The 19,791-nt window shown below is 44.6% G+C and overlaps 1 protein-coding gene across 31 annotated transcripts in view; it reads right to left on the bottom strand.

Moving 5' to 3' along the window:
- Positions 1 to 6,946: 6,946 nt before the first annotated feature.
- The window catches only part of ST6GAL1 (ST6 beta-galactoside alpha-2,6-sialyltransferase 1), a 113,376-nt gene continuing 100,531 nt past the window's right edge, over positions 6,947 to 19,791 (bottom strand). For 20 of the 31 annotated variants that reach the window (XM_070583375.1, XM_070583376.1, XM_070583389.1 and 17 more), the window contains 3 exons: positions 13,951 to 14,049; positions 12,573 to 12,747; positions 6,947 to 9,897 (listed from right to left, as the gene is read on the bottom strand). In XM_070583375.1, coding sequence (XP_070439476.1) covers positions 9,656 to 9,897; positions 12,573 to 12,747; positions 13,951 to 14,049 — 516 coding nt within the window. In that variant the 3' untranslated portion in view covers positions 6,947 to 9,655. The remainder of the gene's footprint in view (positions 9,898 to 12,572; positions 12,748 to 13,950; positions 14,050 to 19,791) is intronic. The other 11 variants (XR_011529387.1, XR_011529397.1, XR_011529388.1 and 8 more) reach the window with 1 other exon arrangement.

Below are 19,791 nucleotides of genomic sequence, written 5' to 3'. Positions count from 1 at the left end.
AGTATTGTGGATTTTGTTGTGCTACTTTCACTGTGCAGAGGAAGTGATAGAAAAGATAACATTTAATAACAGGAGCTGATTTAGCTCACCCTTAATAAAGATGTGGCAAATTTTGATCTAGAAGGAAATAAAACAAAACATGTTTTTCTTTTTCTATTATCTGTATTTTTGTATTTTTCTACTGTGAACATGTAATAATTGTGTTACTGAAATAAAAGTAAAATATGGCACATTTTCTGGATGTATTTCTCTTTTTCACTGAGTTCTTTTTTATGTGGACTCAAGGCTTCCAAAAAATGATACTAGTCTTAGTTAACTTTCCTTGGCAGTCTTTGCTAAGAGCATGATCAGCGTAGAAAGACAGATTCCTCTCCATTTTTAAAATATGACTACCCTGAGACATATTGTAATTAAATTGTCAAAAGTCAAAGATAAAGAGAGAATTTTTAAAGCAGCCAGAGAAAAGCAACTTATCACACACAGGGGAGCCCCCCCATAAGATGATAAGCATGTTCCTCAACAGAAACTTTCCAAAAGAAAATAGTGGGATGATACAGTCAAAACATTGGAAGAAAAAAACCTGTCAACTAATAATGCTGAACCCAGCAAAGCTGTCCTTCAGAAATGAAATAAAAATTGAAGGAGTTTATCACCTTCAACAAACAAAAGTTGAAGGAGTTTATCACCATTAGACCTGCCTTATAAGAAATGCTAACGAGTGTTCTTCAAGCTGAAATAAAAGAATGCTAATTAACATCAGAAAAACATGAATGTGTAAAACTCACTATTAATGTAAATATATAGTCAAAGTCAAATTCTCTAATATTGTAACGGTGGTGTGTAATTTACTTAACAATTGTAGTCTAAAAGTTAAAAAACCAATGTGTTAAAAATAACCACAACCACAATAATTTGTTATTGGATAACCAATATAAAAAAAGATGTAAATTGTAACATCAATAACCTAAAATGTGGTGGAGGGAGAAGTATAAAATTTTTTATGCTATTGAAACTAAGTTGTTAGCAGCTTCAAATAGGATGTTTTAAATATAAGATATTTTATGTAAGCCTCATAGTAACCACAAAGGAACCTGTAGTAGATATGCAAAAGATTGTGATAAAGGAGTCAAAGTGTACCACCACAAAAATTCATCAAATCACAGAGGGAGGAAGCAAAAGAGGAAGCAAGGAAAAAAGCATATACAAAAGTCAGAAAACAACAAAATGGCAATAGTAAGCCCTTACATATCAATAATTATTTTAAACATAAATGGATTAAATTCTCCAATTAAAAGACATAAAATGGCTGAAGAGATTAAAAAAACAGGATCCAATGATATGCTGGCTGCAGACACTAACTTTAGCTTTAAGGACACACACAGACTGACAGTGAAGGGATGGAAAAAGATATTTCAAACAAATGGTAACCAAAAGAAAGCAGAGGTAGCTATACTTATATCAACGAAAATAGATTTTAAGCTAAAAATGGTCGAAAGAGACAAAGAAGGTCATTATATAATGATAAAGGGGTCAATTTATCAAGAAGATATAACAATTGTAAATATTTATGTACCCAACATCAGAATTCCTAAACATATAAAGCAAATACTAAGAGAACTAAAAGGAGACATAAACAGCAATATAATATTAGTTGAGAGCTTTAATACCCCATTCTCAACAATGATTGATAGATCATCCAGACAGAGAATTAAATATATTGAAACATTGGATTTGAACAATAATATAGACCAAATGGACGTAACAGACATATACAGAACATTCCACCCAACAGCAACAAAATACATTCTTCTCAAGAGCACATGGCACATTTTCTAGGACTGCTTATATTTAAGCCACAAAACAAGTCTCAAAAAATTCAAGAAAATAGAAATGTTATCGAGTAACTTTTTTGAACACAGTGGTATGAAACTAGAAATCAGTAAAGGAGGAAAGCTGGAAAATTCACAAATATATGGAAATTAAATAATACACTCCTGAACAACCAATGGATCAAAGAAGAAATCAAAACAAAAATTAAAAAAATCTCGAGACAAATGAAAATGGAAACACAATACCCCAAAACTTATGGGATGCAGCAAAATCAGTTCTAATAGGGAATTTTATAGTGATAAATGCATAAATCAAGAAAAAAGAAAGATCTCAAATGAAAAATCTCAACACCTAAAGGAACTAGGAAAAGAAGAAGAACAAACTAAGCCCCAAATTATCAGAAGGAAGGAAATAATAAAGATTAGAACAGAAATAAATGTAATAGAGAGTAGAAAGAGAACAGAAAATATTAACAAAAGTAAGTTGGTTCTTTGAAAAGATAAACAAAATTGACAAATCTTCAGCTAGACTAACCAAGAAAAAAAGACAGGATCCAAATAAATAAAATTATAAGTGAAAGAGGAGACGCTACAACTGATACCACAGAAATATAAAAGATTGTAAGAGACAGCTATGAACAATTATATGCCAACAAATTGAATAACCTAGAAGAAATAGATAAATTCCTAGAAACAGACAACTACCAAGACAGAATCATGAAGAAATAGAAAATCTGAACAGATCAATAATGAGTAAGGAGATTGAATCAGTAATCAAAAACCTCTCAACAAAGAAAAGCCCAGGACCAGATGGTTTCACTGGTGAATTCTACCAAACATTCAAAGAAGAATTGACATCAATCTACAGTTAGATTGTGGCTGCAGACACGTGGCTTTTTCATGGAAAAGAAAGAAAACTCAAGGTAGAATCAATAACCCAAAAGACAAAGCAAAGAGACATAGAGGATTATTCCCAGGCCTTGAGTCCTAATCAAGGAACTGCCAATGTGTGTTCTGCTGGAACTTCAGAATCGCCATGGACATCTCTGTGTTGCCTTCTGTTTTCCGCCTTTTCGAACTGGAGTGTCTGCAGTAGTTATTCTGGGCCTGCACCACAATGATAAGTTGGGTATGTGGAAGGCAGATGACTTGTCTCTTTAGCTCACACGTCCTCAGACAGAGAGAAGTTTTATCTCAGACTCTATACCTGAGGAGCCTTCTCCATACCTCTATCCGACTTAGATGATGAAATTCTGGACTTCAAGCTGATATTTTAAAGGAATGAAACTTGTAGGGGGTGGGGAGCTGGGGGGATGGGATTGGGAGGCAGTGAGTATATTTTGCATGTGTCAGGGATGCGTACCATTGGGTCAACAGAGCAGATTGTAGTAGCCGGCCTTCAAAATGACCCCCAGTGATCCCACCTCCTGGTGCTCATGTCCTAATGTAATCCCTTCCCACACTGAACAATGCTGATCTGTGTAACCAACAGAATACTGAAAAAATGCCAGTGTATGACTGCTGAGCTTAGGTCACAAAGAACTTGTAGCTTCCACTTTGCTCTCACTTGGATCACTTCCTTTAGGGGAAGCCAGCCACCATTTCATGAGGACCCTTCAGGAGTCCTATGGAAAGGTTCATGTGGCAAAGAACTGAGGCTTCCTGCCATAAGCTGGCAGGAACTAGCCAGCCATGTCAGAGAGCCATCTTGAAAGTAGACCACCCAGCCCCAGTCAAGCTCTCACAAGGCTGTGGCCCTGGCTGCCGTCTTGACTGCAGTCTCTGAGAGACCCCAAGCTGGAAGCACCCAGCTAAGCTACTCCCCGATTCCTGACTCATAGACACTGTGAAATAATAAATGTTTACTGTTGTTTTGAGCTGCTAAGTTTTGAGACCATTTGTTAGATAGTTATATATAACTAATACAGATTCTTCTTTTTCTAGGTTTTTACTTCTAATTTCTATGGAGAAACAGGAAGGAATAACAAAATAATAAACCAGAAAAAGTCACAAAGTTTCTAGCAATCTTATAATCCTGCCTTTGGTTTATTTGCTCGTCTGTCTTTTCTGATCCTCTAAGACTGTCCCAGAAGTTCCTCTAAGGTGATTCTGAGTCTTCCAGCCACAATGAGAAGGAGAAGATTACCATCCTACCCACCTCCCACCTCAGAATGCAATCAGAGATGATTATTTGGGGCAAAACGAGCATAAAGAAACTCTATGTCCAACTCTGGAGAAAACTGTAGAAATTGTAACACATCCTCATGATAGAATATTGCGCAACCATTAAAAAGCATATGTCCAAAGAGGTCCTTAATGATCTGGAGGCATTTTTATAATGTATTTTTAAATTAAAAAAAAGAATATAATCTAATTGGATAAAAAATATATAGTATTTTAAAATAGAATTGGGAACTGCTAGTAGGGATTATCTTTAGATGATAGGGTGTAGGAGATGACTTTTCCCCCTTTGTAATTTTGCGCTCTTTTGACAATATGTATTACTTTCTATAACCAGAAGAAGCATTTCACTTACAGAAAGATGAGGGAATCCTGCCCATCCCTCAAGACTGTCACCCATTAAGGCTCCCCAAATCCCGTCAAGGTGAATCTCTTTCCTCTATAACTTCATTATCGTGCTTTTCCTTCTATGATCATATTTCTTCATATTTGGCATTACAGAGTGTTTTACTTCTATGCAGTTATGAATGCAGGCCTCAGAGCAATAACTGTACTATTCAGGTTTAGCTTTCCAGAAAATAGCATTGCTGTTCTCTCACCTGAGCACCATAACACTACACACAGGCAGGGCAGGCCTTTGCTCCCAGGCTCCCGTTTCCTGTAGGGTATGCGCTGTGAGTCATCGTCTCTGTCTCCCAGTGCCACTCACAGTAAGTGCTCACCGTGGACTCGCTGGACTGAATAGAATTCCTCTTCCCATTATAAACTTGTTTCCAATCAACCCTGAGAAGGACCAGGTGGAGGCATAAATGCATCATATGGGGAGATGTCATGGGTGCTGATAAGGCCTTTTCCTTTCTCCTGGAACTGATGCCATTATCCCAGCCCATAGGGATGAATTTGCTGGGTTTGAGTGTTCCTGCACCCAGCCAGAGTGGAAAGTGGCCCTGGAGTGACCAGGTACTCCCCATCACATCACAGCACATCCTGGAAGGCTGCCCTGAGGGTCACAAGGGAAGTGGAAAGTCCACGCAGGGGGTAAGGTGCTGGGAATAGGGTGGGAGTGGCAGTCCCAGAGTCCCAGTGTGCCCCTTCTCCCCCTCCTGCTCATGGCTGTAGAGCCAGTACTGGGGCAGGCTCAGCACAGGGCCAGGGTGGGGTGCATTCTGTGAGAACAAAGAGGCTGAGGGTTGGGCTTCCATCAGTGAGGAGAGCTACTGGATGTGGGGGTGTGGGGGTGGGGGGGCGGGCAAGGGGGAAGAGAGGTAGTAAGTGAGTTTCTCTTTATTGGTCTTGCCCTTTGTGGCTTGTGTCTTTCCTCTCCCAAAGGGATGGTGAGGTAAAAAGGAGCCCGGCCCCCCTTTTTTCTCCCTCACCCCTAATATATATACCTTAAAAAAGCAAATACCAAAGTAGGAACAAGGGGAAAGGCAGCCTGGGGAGGTCGCAGAAGCTCCTCTCCAGACCCAGACCCAGGGCCGCAGTGCCACCCAAGGCCACCCACCCAGCTCACCTGCTGAAAGGACCTTACAGAGATTCAAGGCCACTGTAAGTATGGCAAGCACAAATCTCAGTTCCCAAACTAATGGAAATCTATTTTTCTGGCACGTCTATTTTGAGCTCCCAGAAACCCAATCTCAGTCCATAAGGAGTTACGTCTGAGTTCCAGGAAACTTACAACGCTGAGGCCTTGGGTGCAGGGGTCAGGTGTTAGTCTGGCCACTCAGCACTACTCAAGCTTCGCTCATTCACGATCTCGTCTGGGAGGGATGTTCACTCAGCTGCTTCCGTGCCTCTCCAGGCATGGGATCTCTTCAAGGCAGCCTGACGTCCCATCTGCCTGGAGTCGAATCATAAGCCTCACCCTCTAAGGACTTGCAGGTCCTTGCCAGAGCTTTGGCCAGAGAGCAGGGCACAGGGCCCTTTCTCCAGGTCCTCAGCCAGCCACACACCTCTGATCATCCCAGCCCCAGTCCAGCGCACTCTGTTGTAGGTGGGGAGTTACAAGCAGGGGTGGGGAAATATTCGTTTGCTAGCACTGCCATAACAAAGTACCAAAACTGGGTGGCTTCAACAACAGAAATGTATTGTCTCACAATGCTGGAAGCTAGAAATCTGACATCAAGGTGTCAGCAGGGTTGGCTCCTTCTGAAGGCTGTGCAGGAGAGTCTTCCTTGCCTCTCCCCCCTAGCTTCTGGTGGTTTGCTGGCAGTCTTTGGTGCTCCTCGGCTTGGAGAAGCATCACTCTGATCGCTCCCTTCATCTTCACATGGAGTGCTCCCTTTGTGTGTGTCTATCTCCAAATTTCCCCTTTTTATAAGGACATCAATCACATGGGATTAGGGACGCACCCTATTCCAGTATGACCTCATCTTAACTAACTACCTCTGCAGTGACCCTATTTCCGAATAAGTTCCCACTCGGAGGTACTAGGGGTTAGGACTCCAACAGCTGAATTCTAGGGAGACACATTCAACCTCTAACAGGAGGGGAGCAGTTCATGGGGAAAAGGAATTATCCTTTCTTTCCTTATTTGCTTCTTCTCAGGATTTTTATCCAAAAATTTTGGCTATTCCCTTGGGACATCATTCCTTTGAGGGTTTTAGGCTTTTGGCAACCAAAGTAAGGACCTTCCTTTCATTCTGCTTTCTGCCCTACTGCATCCCTTCCCTGAGGTGTTGGATGCACAGCAGCTTAGCTATTGGGGTCCAAGCAAGAGCAAAAGGGAGAAAATTCAATAAACCAGTCAATATCTCAAAGATGCTATCCTGACATATAAGCGAGCATGCCTTCTCCATGAGAACTGAAGCGGGGCTAAGGCCAGAGGAGCCAGTGGGGAGGATCTGGGGATTCAGGATTCCAGTTGTGTCCTCTTTGGAGACAAGAGTTGCCAATCAGCAGTCATTCCATTAGCAAGTAAGGAGAGAGAGACAAGCTTTTTAAAAAACACATTTATTTTAAAATCGTTTATAATCTTTGGGTAATTCAGAATTAGCTTAGAATCTTAGAATTTTCTGAGATTGATGTCCAACTCCAAAACAATATCGATAGCTTATTTGATTGTTGGAAGGATTAGAGGATATCATGATATAGGCTGAATAGATGGCTACTAAAGATAAATCCCTTCAGAGAGATGGGCTTTCCTGCAATTCTCAGTCATAATTTTTAAATTATCTGTCACAAATATTAAACAGCTCACCAGCCCATCAATACCCCTCTTATTTTACTGGAGCTTCCATATAGAGAGAGCACAGAATTAAAATCACACAAATGAACTTGATCCCTTATATTAATCATAATTAAAAGCTAGCATCTACCCAGTGTAGTCTCAGGGTCCCACACCAACATCTCTCTTCTGCTGATGGAATGCCACCTTCCTCTGCACTCATGTTCATGATTCAAAGATTGCAATGAATGTGTCAAATCAGAACATAAAGAGAGCCAGGAATTCATGGGCCCAGAGAGGTGGAAAAGATTAGTTCACGCAGCAGTAAGCGGCGCGAGTGCTCAGCCCATTCCCAAGCAGATCGGGCCTGAGCTGCAGGCAGGGAGGAGGTAAAGGGGCCCATTCTGCACCCTCCACTGCCTCGGATGGTTTCCTGGGTGCCCCAGGCAGGGTAGTTGTTGTCTCCCAATAAGACAGTTAATTCCCTGAGGACGGGGCCCCCTCTCTGGCCTCCCACAAAGGAGAGTCCTGCCCTGTGTGAGCTCAGAGCAGGTCCTTAGTGAACGAAGGAAGGACACCACCATGTACTGAGCACCTGCCATGAGCCAGGTGCAGAACCAGGATGGCTGTTGCACGGAACCCTCATGACAGCCCTGAGAGGTAGACTCATCACTCCCATTTTACAGATGTGGAAACAGAGGCTCAGAGAGGCGAACTTGCCCACGGTGCCAAATCTAGTAAGTAGAGGAACATCAACTTGAAAACCCAGGGCTTCTAACTCCAGGGCTCTTTCTACTGCATATGTAAGCCAAGGGTTTGGCAGCAAATGAGAAGTCCAGCTTGCAGACGGCTGGTCTGGAGCGCAAACATTGGAGGCCCTTGAGCACATGGGTTAGCTTCAGGAGTCCAGAAGCCTGCATCTAGGAGCCCTGGCCCTCCAGCATTACTCTGGGACTTGAGCAAGTCCTTTACCCTCTCCACACCAGGGGCTTGACCAGTCCAGTGCATTCTTTACAGGGGGAAGAGCTTGGCAAACCATCCAGGAGGCCTGCTTGCAGACGCAGTGGGAGGGCCTCTGCTGTGAGGGGGTGGAGGGCGTGGCAATCTGATGCACCTGTGAGAATCAGTTAGCATCTGTAAGGTTCTGACCTGCGGGACCAACTTTAAGTTCTAGGGAACCACATGCCTACTCCCTGAGAGACTTTCCAGAGAAGGCCCACGAAGGTCCAAGAAATGGGGTCAGGATACTTTTACAGTAGAAAATGCTTAAAAGTAATTTGGGAGGGAGCCGACTGCTCTCTAAAGGGGGAAAAAAAACAAGATGGCAGGAGGAGTTTTGGGGGTGGACATTAAAAAGGAAGAGGTGGACACAGAGTGTAAACCCAGCTGGAAGGACAGGGTCAGGCCAGGCCAAGCCTGGAGAAATCAGGCTGCTGGCATCTGGTCTGCCTGGTGTCTGTCATGGGGCTGCACTTGCTACCTCAGACACGCATAGGGGTTTTCCTCAAAAATTAAGTTGGGGCTGTAAGTTTAAGCAGATCTTCGAGAATATATATGGGTAATAAAGGCAGAAAGAAAAACACAACTCAAATGACAGAGACAAAATCTGCTTGACATGTTTCTCCGCTTCCTCTAAACTCCACTCCACTGCCCCTAGCTCTGTGAAGCCCTCTACGACCCACAGAGACAGTAAGTGTGTGGCCCATCCTGAGAGTGCAGACAGACAGCACAGCCAGTCAGTCTCTCTACAAGTCCCCAGCGCCCTGAGCACACCAAAGCTTACCTCGCTGTCTCTCCCACTGAACTGTGTACAACTTGAGGATGGAGCCTGTACCTTTCTGTACCTCTCATCTCCATACGGGGAGCGTTCAGAGTTCATCAAGACTCTTTGCTCCTTAGCACACAGGCTAGGGACCAACCAAAACAGCCAGAGTGAGAGAAACATCGCCTCTCCCAGGGCATGGACCTGGGGAGCAACTGTGTTCTGGAGAAATCAAGCATGCTTCCTATGCCCCATACCACTTACTTGCTCCCCAGAGCCACCCTGTACCAGGCACGATCATAATCTGGGAGAATTTCTTTAAAATATGAAATCAATGTCTAGGGCAGATTTCAAGCAGTATAGGGTGCTGGTGTGCGAGGATAACATCATTCAGGTGGGGAAAGCAGCTCAGCTTTGGAAGCCCTGGTGCGAAAGGTGGATCTTGCGTTTACCTGTGTGGGCAGAGGGGAGGACTAGGTGTGTGTGTACATGTGTGTGCAGGAGGCTTTGGGCTCACGTACTGCAGCTACAGGGCAGGCTGGACCTGGTCCCTTGACCCCTGGCTCCTGAAGCCCCTAGGCTCTTGCTGACACAAGGCCTAAAGTACAGGCTGAAATTGTGTAGGAATATGGTCTTCCCAGGTCTAGCGTGGCCAAGAGACCGGCTGTAAAACGCTCAGTGGAGAAGGGTGAGGGGACCTGGCCAGGGAGCCCCTGCTCAGCAACGAATACTCCGGAAGCCAGGCAGTGTGGCTTTTCCAAACAGGTAAATGTCCTCATCTGTGCCCTGGTTGAGGTGCTTCACCATATTCTTCTCAAAGAGGAGTGGGTGGTAGGCACCCATTGTGCAGGCGGTGTCAAAGTACTTCTGGTAGTAGTAGCACACGTCAGTCTTGCGCTTGGATGGGAGGAACTCGTAAATATCCACCTGGTCACACAGCGTCATCATGATGATGATGCCTGGAGAGAGGAGCAGAGGTGAGTCCTGCCCAATAACCCACCCCAGGACTCCACAGTTCTGCCTAGTGAGCCACAGCGCATGACCTCCAGTTTGGGGAGATGTCTATCTGGAGTTCCTATTTATTACTGTGACTCCCACTCTGAGTTCTTCGGGTAAGCCAATCTAGCAGGCTGGTCCTCAGGGTGCAGGGCCATTGCAAGCTACACACTTTTGTATCCCCAGCATGTAGGCCAGGGCCTGGTGCACGGCAGGTCCTCCCTGACACCAGCAGACTAAAGGGCTCCATCAAACAGTCAATGAATTTATCAATGTCAATAAGCTATATGACGAGAGAGGCCAAGGTGACTGAAGAGACAGAACCATCACATGTAGATAGTACTTTCCAGCACTTTTATACGCTGGAGGAGGCTCTCAGATGGCGCTAAGCTGTGGGGAGGGAAGACTGCTCTTCCTTCAGCTGGGAGGAGGGAAGGTTGGAACAGGAGATACCATAGTCTGTATTGATGGATACTGCTCATTCAGGCAAGAGACAACAATTTCAGTCACCAATGGTGTGGCCAGGTTGGTGCTCTCGGGGAGGCAGCACAGAAGACTCCTGCCACCACCCACACTCGTCCCCAATTGGCTCAGTCATTTTGTGCAGGACACATCCCTCTCTGGGCCTCAGGTTCTTCATATGCCCCAAGAGGTGATGTGCCCACTCCTCCTACCTCATAGGCCACTGTTAGGATGCAATAAGATCACGGCTCTAACACCCCTTTTATCAACCATAAATATAGGGAATCTTTATGAACGAGCACTTCTCTCTGACAGCAACACTGTAAACTGCTAGCAGCAACTTTGTTCCAGAAGAATCGGATATGGGAAAAGCCCTGCCTCTGCCCTCTGGCTGCCCCTGGTCCAATGGGGGAGAAAAGACACCTCTGCAACTAACTGATGAAGGCTATCAGAAGTGCTTCCAGAAATTGTGGGAGGGAGCGGGCTCAGGTAAACCTCCCGGAAGCACTGGTGTGGGCCTGGCAGGGGCTGTGGCCATGAGGGATGGGCAAGTGGGGAGGATTGGTGGTGGAGGGAAGAGCATGGGCAAGGCGGGCAATAGAGCAATGGGAGAGTGTTACCCAGGATGTTCTCCCATCTACCTCTGTTCCGAAGGGCACCAGAAAGAGCCCCAAACGCACCCATCCAAAAACTGAAGAGAAAGGTACAAAGAAGATGTGATATTGGAAGAGCCCCTGCCTCTTTCTATAAGGAGTGCCTCTGATATTAAACACTTGTCTGTTCATTGACTCAAGGAACACTTAAGCACAGGGCTATCCTGTGCCAGACCCACAAGGAGTCATCCAGCATAGTCCCCACCCTGAAGGAGCCGGCGGTCTAGCAGCGGAGCAGGCAAGTTACACAACGGTGAGTGGCTGGGACCATCCAGTGGGCAGGTGGTGCCCTGCAGGGGCCCAGAGGAAGGCACTGCCCTTCTCATGCACATAAGGAGCCTGGAGTCTCGTGGAAATTGCCCAGGGTCCAGCCAAACTCAAAGTGAAAGGGAGGTAAGGGCAGACAGACTGTGAGGGCCAAGAAGTGTGGAGAAAGTCCAAGAAGACTCTGTAGCCAACATTCGGGACCCTCTGCACTCTGACCCCAGCCCACCCCACATCAGCTCCCACAGCTCCATTCATGACCCCCACACCCTGTAAAGCTTCACCCCCCATCCTTCTCTCAGAGCTGCCACCAGGCTGTTCACTAGGTTAAACAAATTTTTGAAATTTTGAGCAAAGTATTATTAATTCTTCCTTTTTCCTCAGATTCCAACATGGCTCAGCATGATGTTATTACTGACTCTATCTTTATTTAAAATTTTGCTATTTCATTCATCACAAAATTTTGAATTAATTGTGATTTTTTTAAAAGATAGTGTATTAAGATATTATTTATCCTGTTACTGAATTTTTTGGCATCCCCTCAAATTGTGCACCTGAGGCAAGTGCCTCGCTGGCCTCATCTGCATCCCAGCCCTGCTCCTCCTGGTTGCCCACCTCCTCTCCTGTCTCTGCTTCCCTTTACTCCATCTCCACCCATCAGATCTGCCCCTCCCCCATGCTACTCCTCCATGAAGCTCTCAGACTGTCCACCTAGAAGGGGTCCTCTCTCCTGTGGCACCGGGTGGTCACTCCCTCCTGGCACAAATTGAATGTTACCTTAGACACCTGACTAAACTCCCCCACTGCACACCCTAAAGGAGAATTCTTTTTTTTTTTTTTTTTTTTTGAGGAAGAGTAGCTCTGAACTAACTACTGCCAATCCTCCCCTTTTTTCTGAGGAAGATTGGCCCTGAGCTAACATCCGTGCCCATCTTCCTCTGCTTTATATGTGGGACGCCTACCACAGCATGGCTTTTTGCCAAGCGGTGCCACGTCCACACCTGGGATCCGGGCCGGCAAACCCCGGGCTGCCGAGAAGCGGAACGTGCGCACTTAACCGCTACTTAACATGCGCCACCAGGCCAGCCGCGAGAATTCTATCTTATTGATCTCTGAATCTTAGCTAGAACTTGGCACAGTGTACAAACACAGGGAAAAACCTAGCTATTGTTTGGTGAACAAATGAATGGAGACCCCAGAAGAAAGCTAATCTCTTCTAGAAACAAACACCAGAGGTCTTTTCCCAGACATGGACTCACCAAGCATCCCGGAGGATGGGGGGTTGGGCTGAATCTCCTCTGGGGAGATTTCTTGAATGATGTCCCACAGCTCCCAAGGCATCTGGGGCTTGAGGATGTAAAAGGGCTGATCAGGATGCAGCTTACGATAGCTCTTGTAGTTATCAAAGAAACTGTAGTCGGGATTCTTGTACCACTGAAAAAGAAGGAAACGGTCTCCTCAAGGAGAGAAATGAGCCAGCGCCACTGCTGCCCCCAGGCAGCCATCCTAGTCTGAAGACCTGGGGGTGGGGGAGGACCAAGGCAGGATCCTAAGGAGCAGCCTCTTCCTTGGAGCAGATTTCAGGCCTCTCTTCCATATCACAGCTCTCACTTGGTGGCAGAGGGGACCCAGCATGTAGCCTGTGCTCACAGGGAATTTTGGGCTTGATGTCCCTGGAACAGCTCAGACTTCATGATCATAGAGTGCGGGAATGGTGTCAGAGCTGAAAGGCGCCCCTGCACCATCTAACCCCACCTGTCACTTTTCAAGGGGTGAGAACTAGGGCACGGCTGTGGGCTCAGAGTACTTAGCCTGATCCGGACAAATTTCAGTTCTAAGTGGGGTCAGGGAAAACTATGGAAACTGAGGTAGTGAGGGTGCGAGGGATCACCAGAGCCTGTCAGCTATCGGTGTGTCCAACTTAATAATTAAGTGTCCCAAGAACAGTGCTCTCTGTCCTTCCTCCCTAAAGCCATTCTCCGGTGGTCACTGCAGCCCATATCAGGGAGAGGCCAAGTGACATGCATGACAAACAGTGAGAGGGCCATTCCAGAGAGGCCGGGGATCCAGCAGGCCCGAGACTCCTTCCCTGAAAGAGCAGCTAGTGCAGACCTGGCCCTCTGCTCAGTAAATCAAGTCCTGGGACAGGTGACTCGCCCTCTCCACATTCCAGTTTCCTCATCTGTAAAATGGGAACAACCATGCTTCTATCTACTTCCTCATGGTATGACTGAAATGAGAAGAATTCTGGAAACTGGAAGTGTGGGCCAAGTGTGGTAATATTATTTATAGGAATAGTAGTCACCACTGTCTGTTCCTGCTGATGCTCATCAGGAATAATTGTATTAAATGAACACAGTCCATCCCAGATGGTGAGAAATCCAGCCACTATTACTCCTGAAACATACCACAATTAGGAGACGATGCACAGCAGTGTGGGGTGGGGCATGGAGGGCACTGGTATAGGACAGGAACACTTCTGTACTGATAGTCCAGACAAAGTGGGTGCTCTAAAACTGAAATAGCCAGTCCTCAGGGATGGCCCAGGTCAGCCAGGACTTTAAAACCCAGGAACTCAGGAAAACCTGTAGGCAAACAGGAAACTCAATCCCTTTTTCCCCACAGACACCCACTTACCTTTGGGATATCTGAATGGTAAACCGATGGGTCCCACACAATTAGGATGCCTTCATTGTACAAACTGTCTTTGAGGAAGCGCCCTTCTGTGGTGACCAACTGCAGGGAGAAACAGACAAGCTGTCACTTGGACATTTCCATGTAAACACTGGCTTGTGGTAATAACTGACACATCACAGGTACCACCCAAGGCCCCAGAGGCCCACAAGGCTTCTGAGTTTGGGGGCCGCCCTTAACTTCAGTGAGAAGGTGGCAAAGATGCCAGCCAGAACTGTGTGGACCTGAAAGGCCATTCTGTCACAATCGATCAGTCATAGAGCAGAAGGGGTTCTACCCAGACTTTGAGATTACTGGGCCGAGGGTACAGTGAAAATGGCTCCGCATCTAGTTTCTTGTAGTCACACCATGTGGGGGGGTCAGGAGAGTGAAGTTTAAAGTCAGAATCTCATATAATGAAAAGGATCTCTGGAAATCCCTTCAATCACCTACGAAGTCCGGTATGCAGTATTTACACGCCATGATGGAGACAGACATGCGACCTCTCATGAGTCCAACACAGCCAGTGGTTTCTGCAGCATTGGAACAGGTGGCTGTGTCTGTGGTTGAGCACCATATAAAGCAGTCGGTTTGCATGGAGAGGCCGTGGTATACACAAAAACATGCATCTTTAAACACAAGGCCCTCATCAGGCTGGGGAGATGCTCACATGTGACCTGCTGGGGAACCAGCCACAGCTCCTCTCCTCCCCGCAGTCCTGGCTGCCAGGCTGGCCTGCCCATACTCATTTATTATGATTTCTACATACTCATGAGAGAGAACTGAGATTTTTAAAAATATCTCCCCTTGCCACAGCCCCTCTTCAGCAATTTTCTCAGTATACGAAGCAGGAGGCCAGTGGCAGCAACTTCTGGCACCCTGAGACTTTCCCAGGATCTGTGGCTTCACTGTCCTCAGAAATCCCAAGAGAGATCAAAGTTTTCTCCTTTACAATAAAGGAGAACAATAGTAACAACAGATGTCATTTATTGATGTTGACTACAACCCAGCTGCTCTCGTATATTATCTCAGTTCATCTTCACAACAGCCCTAGGAGGTAGATATTAATATGTCCATTTTATAAACAAGGATATAGATTCAGAGATGCCAAGTAACTTGCTCAAGCCATATGCCTAGTAAGTTGGGGAGTCTGAATTGGAGCCCTTTTGCCTGGCTCCAGAGTCCACACTTCTAATCTACACACTGCACTGCCTCACACAAAGAGTGTAAGGTGGGACACCCACGGCTCTTGGGAGAAAGATGTCAAAGAAAGCACTGGATGAGGCATATGGAAGTGTCATGAGAATTTTGCTTCTTGTCTGAGTTGTAGCATGTCACAGCTGGAAGATCCTCAAGGGACTGAATCCAAATCCATTATTTTCAGATGGGTAAACTGAGGTCCAGAGAGAAGACAGACTTGTCTATGGCTTCAAGGTTGAGTTTGAGGCAGAGCCAGGACCAGAGTCCACAGATCAGCTCCTACCAGAATGTTCTTTCTGTTCCCACAGGGCTGCATTCAAATTCATTAAATGAGAAATTTCAATAAGCCAGCCCACTATCAGGATCTGGGCCATCCTCAGTTCTCACCGTACACAGTGGGGAAATGGTCATTCACTGGAGCTACTTGAGGCTATAAAGAAGAATCCATGAAACTGGGAAGAGGGGAAGATAAATGCTGGTTTTACCCAGAGAGGAGGAACACAAAGTGGCTGCAGCTGGGATCTGGTGGGGTAACAGGGGAAAGACAGCAAAGCACACCTCAACCTTAAATGGACTTGGCTCTGAACTTACCACGGTAATTCTAGTGGCCCTTTATGTGAGATTCAAAGATTTCCTCAAAAAAAAAAGAATGCCTCAAAACTGCTCAGGGAATTGGGGCCTGCTCTGCATCCACCTCACTCTGTGGTCTCAGGTCGGTCACTTCCCCTCTCCAGGCCTCAGGTGCCTTATTCACAGGACATCACCAGCAGGCGACTAGCCATGCCTGGACAACATCTCAGTCTGCCATTCTTCCAACTGCAGCAGAAGGGACCTGGGAGAGAATAAAGCTGTTCTCAAATGCTCCTGTATTCATGACCATGTGCCGAGTCCGACCTGAGTTCAGTGATCCCAGGGGCCTCATGATGAAGAGCGTTAAGTCATTGCCAGAGCAACAGAGCCCTGAGGAACACCTGCCAGGAAAAGGCTACCCCAGGGAAATGGAATGTTACTGTTTTAGAAACCTGTTTAAAGTAACCTTTCTAGTCATAAAGTAAGAAATGCTCACTGCATAAACTTGGAAAATGTAAGGAAAGAATACACACATCTATATATAGTAAAAAAAAAAAAAGAAAATAATAACCATAATTGCATTCTTCAGTTATTACACTGTGAATCTGTTGATCTTTTTTCTTCCCAAATCTCTTTTCCCTCTGGTATGGACTGAATTGTGTCCCCCGCCCAAATTCATATGTTGAGGCCCTAACCCCTCAATGTGATTATATTGGGGATAGGACCTTCAGGGAAGTAATTAAGGTTAAATGAGGCCATAAAGATGGGACCCTAATCTGGTAAGACTCATGTCCTTATAAGAAAAGGAAGAGACACCAGAGATCTCTCTCTCTCTCCACATGTGCACAGAGGAAAGGCCATGCGAAGACACAGAGAGGCAGCCATCCACAAGCCAGGAAGAGAGCCCTTATAAGAAACCAACATTGATGACACTTTGATCTTAGACTTCTGGCCTCCAGAACTATGAGAAAATATATCTCTGTTGTTTAAGCCACCCCATCTCTGATGTTTTGTTATGGCAGGCCTAGGAAACTAGTATACCCTCTGTGTGTGTGTGTGTGTGTGTGTGTGTGTGTGTGTAGACACTGACATATCTTAACTATAGAGTTAAGACTTAGTGGTTTTGTTAAACTCACAGAACAATCCAGGACAACGTCTTCTCATTTATTCCTCACAATATTTCCAAGCCCCAGACAGGGCATGAAAATGAAGCTCCAAGAAATTAGGTAATTGGCCAAAGATCACACAACTAAAGAAGGGATGGAGCTGGGATGCAAATCAAGGTCTGTCTAATGTTTTCCCACTAGACAATATTGATTCATAATCCCCTACATTTGTGTAAGAAACAAAGGGAATTAAGAAAACATATATACATCTATTCATCTTTACAGACAGAAACATAGAAGAATAAGTCAGTAAACAATAAAGCTGGCTATCTACAAAAGGGGATGGTGGAACAGAGTGGAAGGAATTTAGGAGTGAGTAATACTTCTCAAGTATACCTTTTTGGATGTTTTGAGTTTTGGAAGCATAATAATATTCTGTATATTTTAAAAAGAGAAAGGGAAAGAAAAACCTAAAACTGAAACAAAATAATTATAATTGAATTTCAAATGAATTCAATAATCTCAGTAAAGAGAAACCAAAGGACTAATCCAGGTAATTTAGGTACACATTATTTGACTTTATAAGCTCCATCTTGCGTGGGGTAGGAGAACTGCCAAAAAAATCCTGAACTCCCTTCAGTAGGTTTGTTTCATATAGCGATATGCAAAGCAATTTTCAAATTATTTTAGATGTACTACAGATTTGGGCAAATAAATGTACTGATGTTTTTAGAAGCAGGATTCTCACCGTGAAAGAAGAGGAATACAAATGGGCAAGTCAAGGAAGACGTCTATGTGGATAGACTGAATTTGAAGGTATCAGTTAAAGTCTACCACTTCTAAAATTGGGATATTTGCATGTCTATGTAGATGTGTACAGACATACACACAGGTATATGTATTTATATGTGTAAACAAATGAATACATGTGTTCATGTATTGTGTATGTATAGGTGGATGTGTGTGTGTGTGTACATGTGTACATATCCTAGCTCTACCTGCTGAAAGGGCCAAGAAACTAAGACACCTCAACAGGCATGAACACACCTAGTGCCCAGATCATGGTTTCTAATGCCATTTTTTACTCCTTGGAACAAATGATGTATCCTAGAGCTAGGGTAGGAGGGTATGAGGAAATAAAACTTCCCTGGATCTCTCAGTGCCCCTGCAAAAGGCCCTAGACTCCTGAGATGCTTCAGAGATCATGAGAATAAAATCTGTAGCTATTTGTCTAGTTAACTCCTCTGCTCTGAGTCAAAACATAATAAAACTTTTCAAATCTTCCCAAGAAGCCAATGATTATAGCCCAGACTACTGTATCTGTAGTTTAATAGGGAGATATTCCAGGAGGCCAGGAAGACTGGAGCAGGAGGAAAGAGGCCCAGAACTTAGAGACATCTCTAGGTGAGTTTATTTATATACCAAAGGGCTGGAGTAAGAAGGGCCCTTTTCGGGAAGGGAAGAGGACAGCTTACCTCCTGCCTTTCCTAAGCAGTGGGGAGGAGTCACTTATTTCTTGTCCGTTGCCTATGGGGTATCTGGCTACTCATGGAGGATAACTGACCTGGCTCTCACTGCACTGCCTCAGGAGTCAGGACTTGAGTAAACAGGGACTAATGCATTCGTTATTTACTGTAGGGTATTTAAATAAGAAATCTGTCTCTGATCCGGAATACTTTGTGTGTACATTCAGAATTAAATCAATAAAGATGAAAAGTAAAAAGCCCAACAAATAGGTACAAAATGAACTGGAACATCTCGTTATGCCAGAAAGTATAGGTGCTAAAAAAGAACAAACAATGAGGGCACGCATGCTATGGGGAAACAAAAGCCAGCTTGAACGATCTCCCACTGGCCAACTCTGGGACAATTTGAACACCAAAGTAATTCAGAACAGTAATGAATGATAAACCATTGGAAAAATAGGAATCCATGAGTTCTTACCAATAAGAAATAAAGAAATGGAGGGAAGCAGGAAGGAAGAAAGAGAGGAGGGAGGGAGGGAAGAAATAAATGGAGGAGGAGAAGGGAGGGCTCTTGCTTATAGGAGAATTCTGAGTGCCAACTGGATGATGCAGAGGAGGGAAAGCTGGCATTAAAAGACTATCATTTTGCAACCATCATAGTAAAGATGGTTCAGGCAAAAGTGATCAATGAATGTTAAACATAGGAGGAAATTTTGATGAGGAGCAGAATAATGGCACAGTATTCAAGTGTTCACCCAGAGACCACAGGGGGAAAATAGTAATTATACTATTGGAGAAATCGGATAACAGCCCCTATAGGTGAGGAAAATTAAAATCAGCTGAGGGGCAGATGGACAGTGGCTGCCTCCTGATGTGATGCCCTTAGGAAGACACAGCATCATTTATGCAGTTTTCCAGCCAAAAATGCATAAACTGAATTTAATATTAAGCAAGCATCAGACAAACCCCAAATATTTTTTTTTTAAAGAAGAACTTTATTCTTCAAAAATGTCAGTGCCTTAAAACACAAAGGCTATGGAAATATTCCAGGTTAGAGACTAAAGAGGCATAAAAACTAAATGTGATACCTGCTGCTGAACTGGCTTTTCTGTTAGGATTAAAAAAAAACAAGCCATAAAAACCAGATCAATTAAAACTAGAAAGCAGACAGATTAAACTACTGTATCAAAGTAAATGTATGAAATTGATAACTTTACTTTGGCTACATAAGAAACAATATTCTTAGGAAATACACACTCAAGTATTACTTAGTCAGTTCAGGCTGCTATAACAAAATACCACAGACTGGGTGGCCTAAACAACAGACATTTATTCCTCACAGTTCTAGAGGCTGGGAAGTCCAAGACCAATGTACCAACAGATTCGGTTCCCCAGTGAGGGCTCACTTCCCAGCTTGCATATGGCTGCCTTCTCCCTATGTCCGCACTGGTGGAAAAAGAGAA

This window comes from Equus przewalskii, chromosome 18, assembly GCF_037783145.1.
Source record: "Equus przewalskii isolate Varuska chromosome 18, EquPr2, whole genome shotgun sequence".
In the NCBI taxonomy this organism is placed as follows: Eukaryota; Metazoa; Chordata; class Mammalia; order Perissodactyla; family Equidae; genus Equus; species Equus przewalskii.
This window is presented reverse-complemented; position numbering and strand designations above follow the sequence as displayed.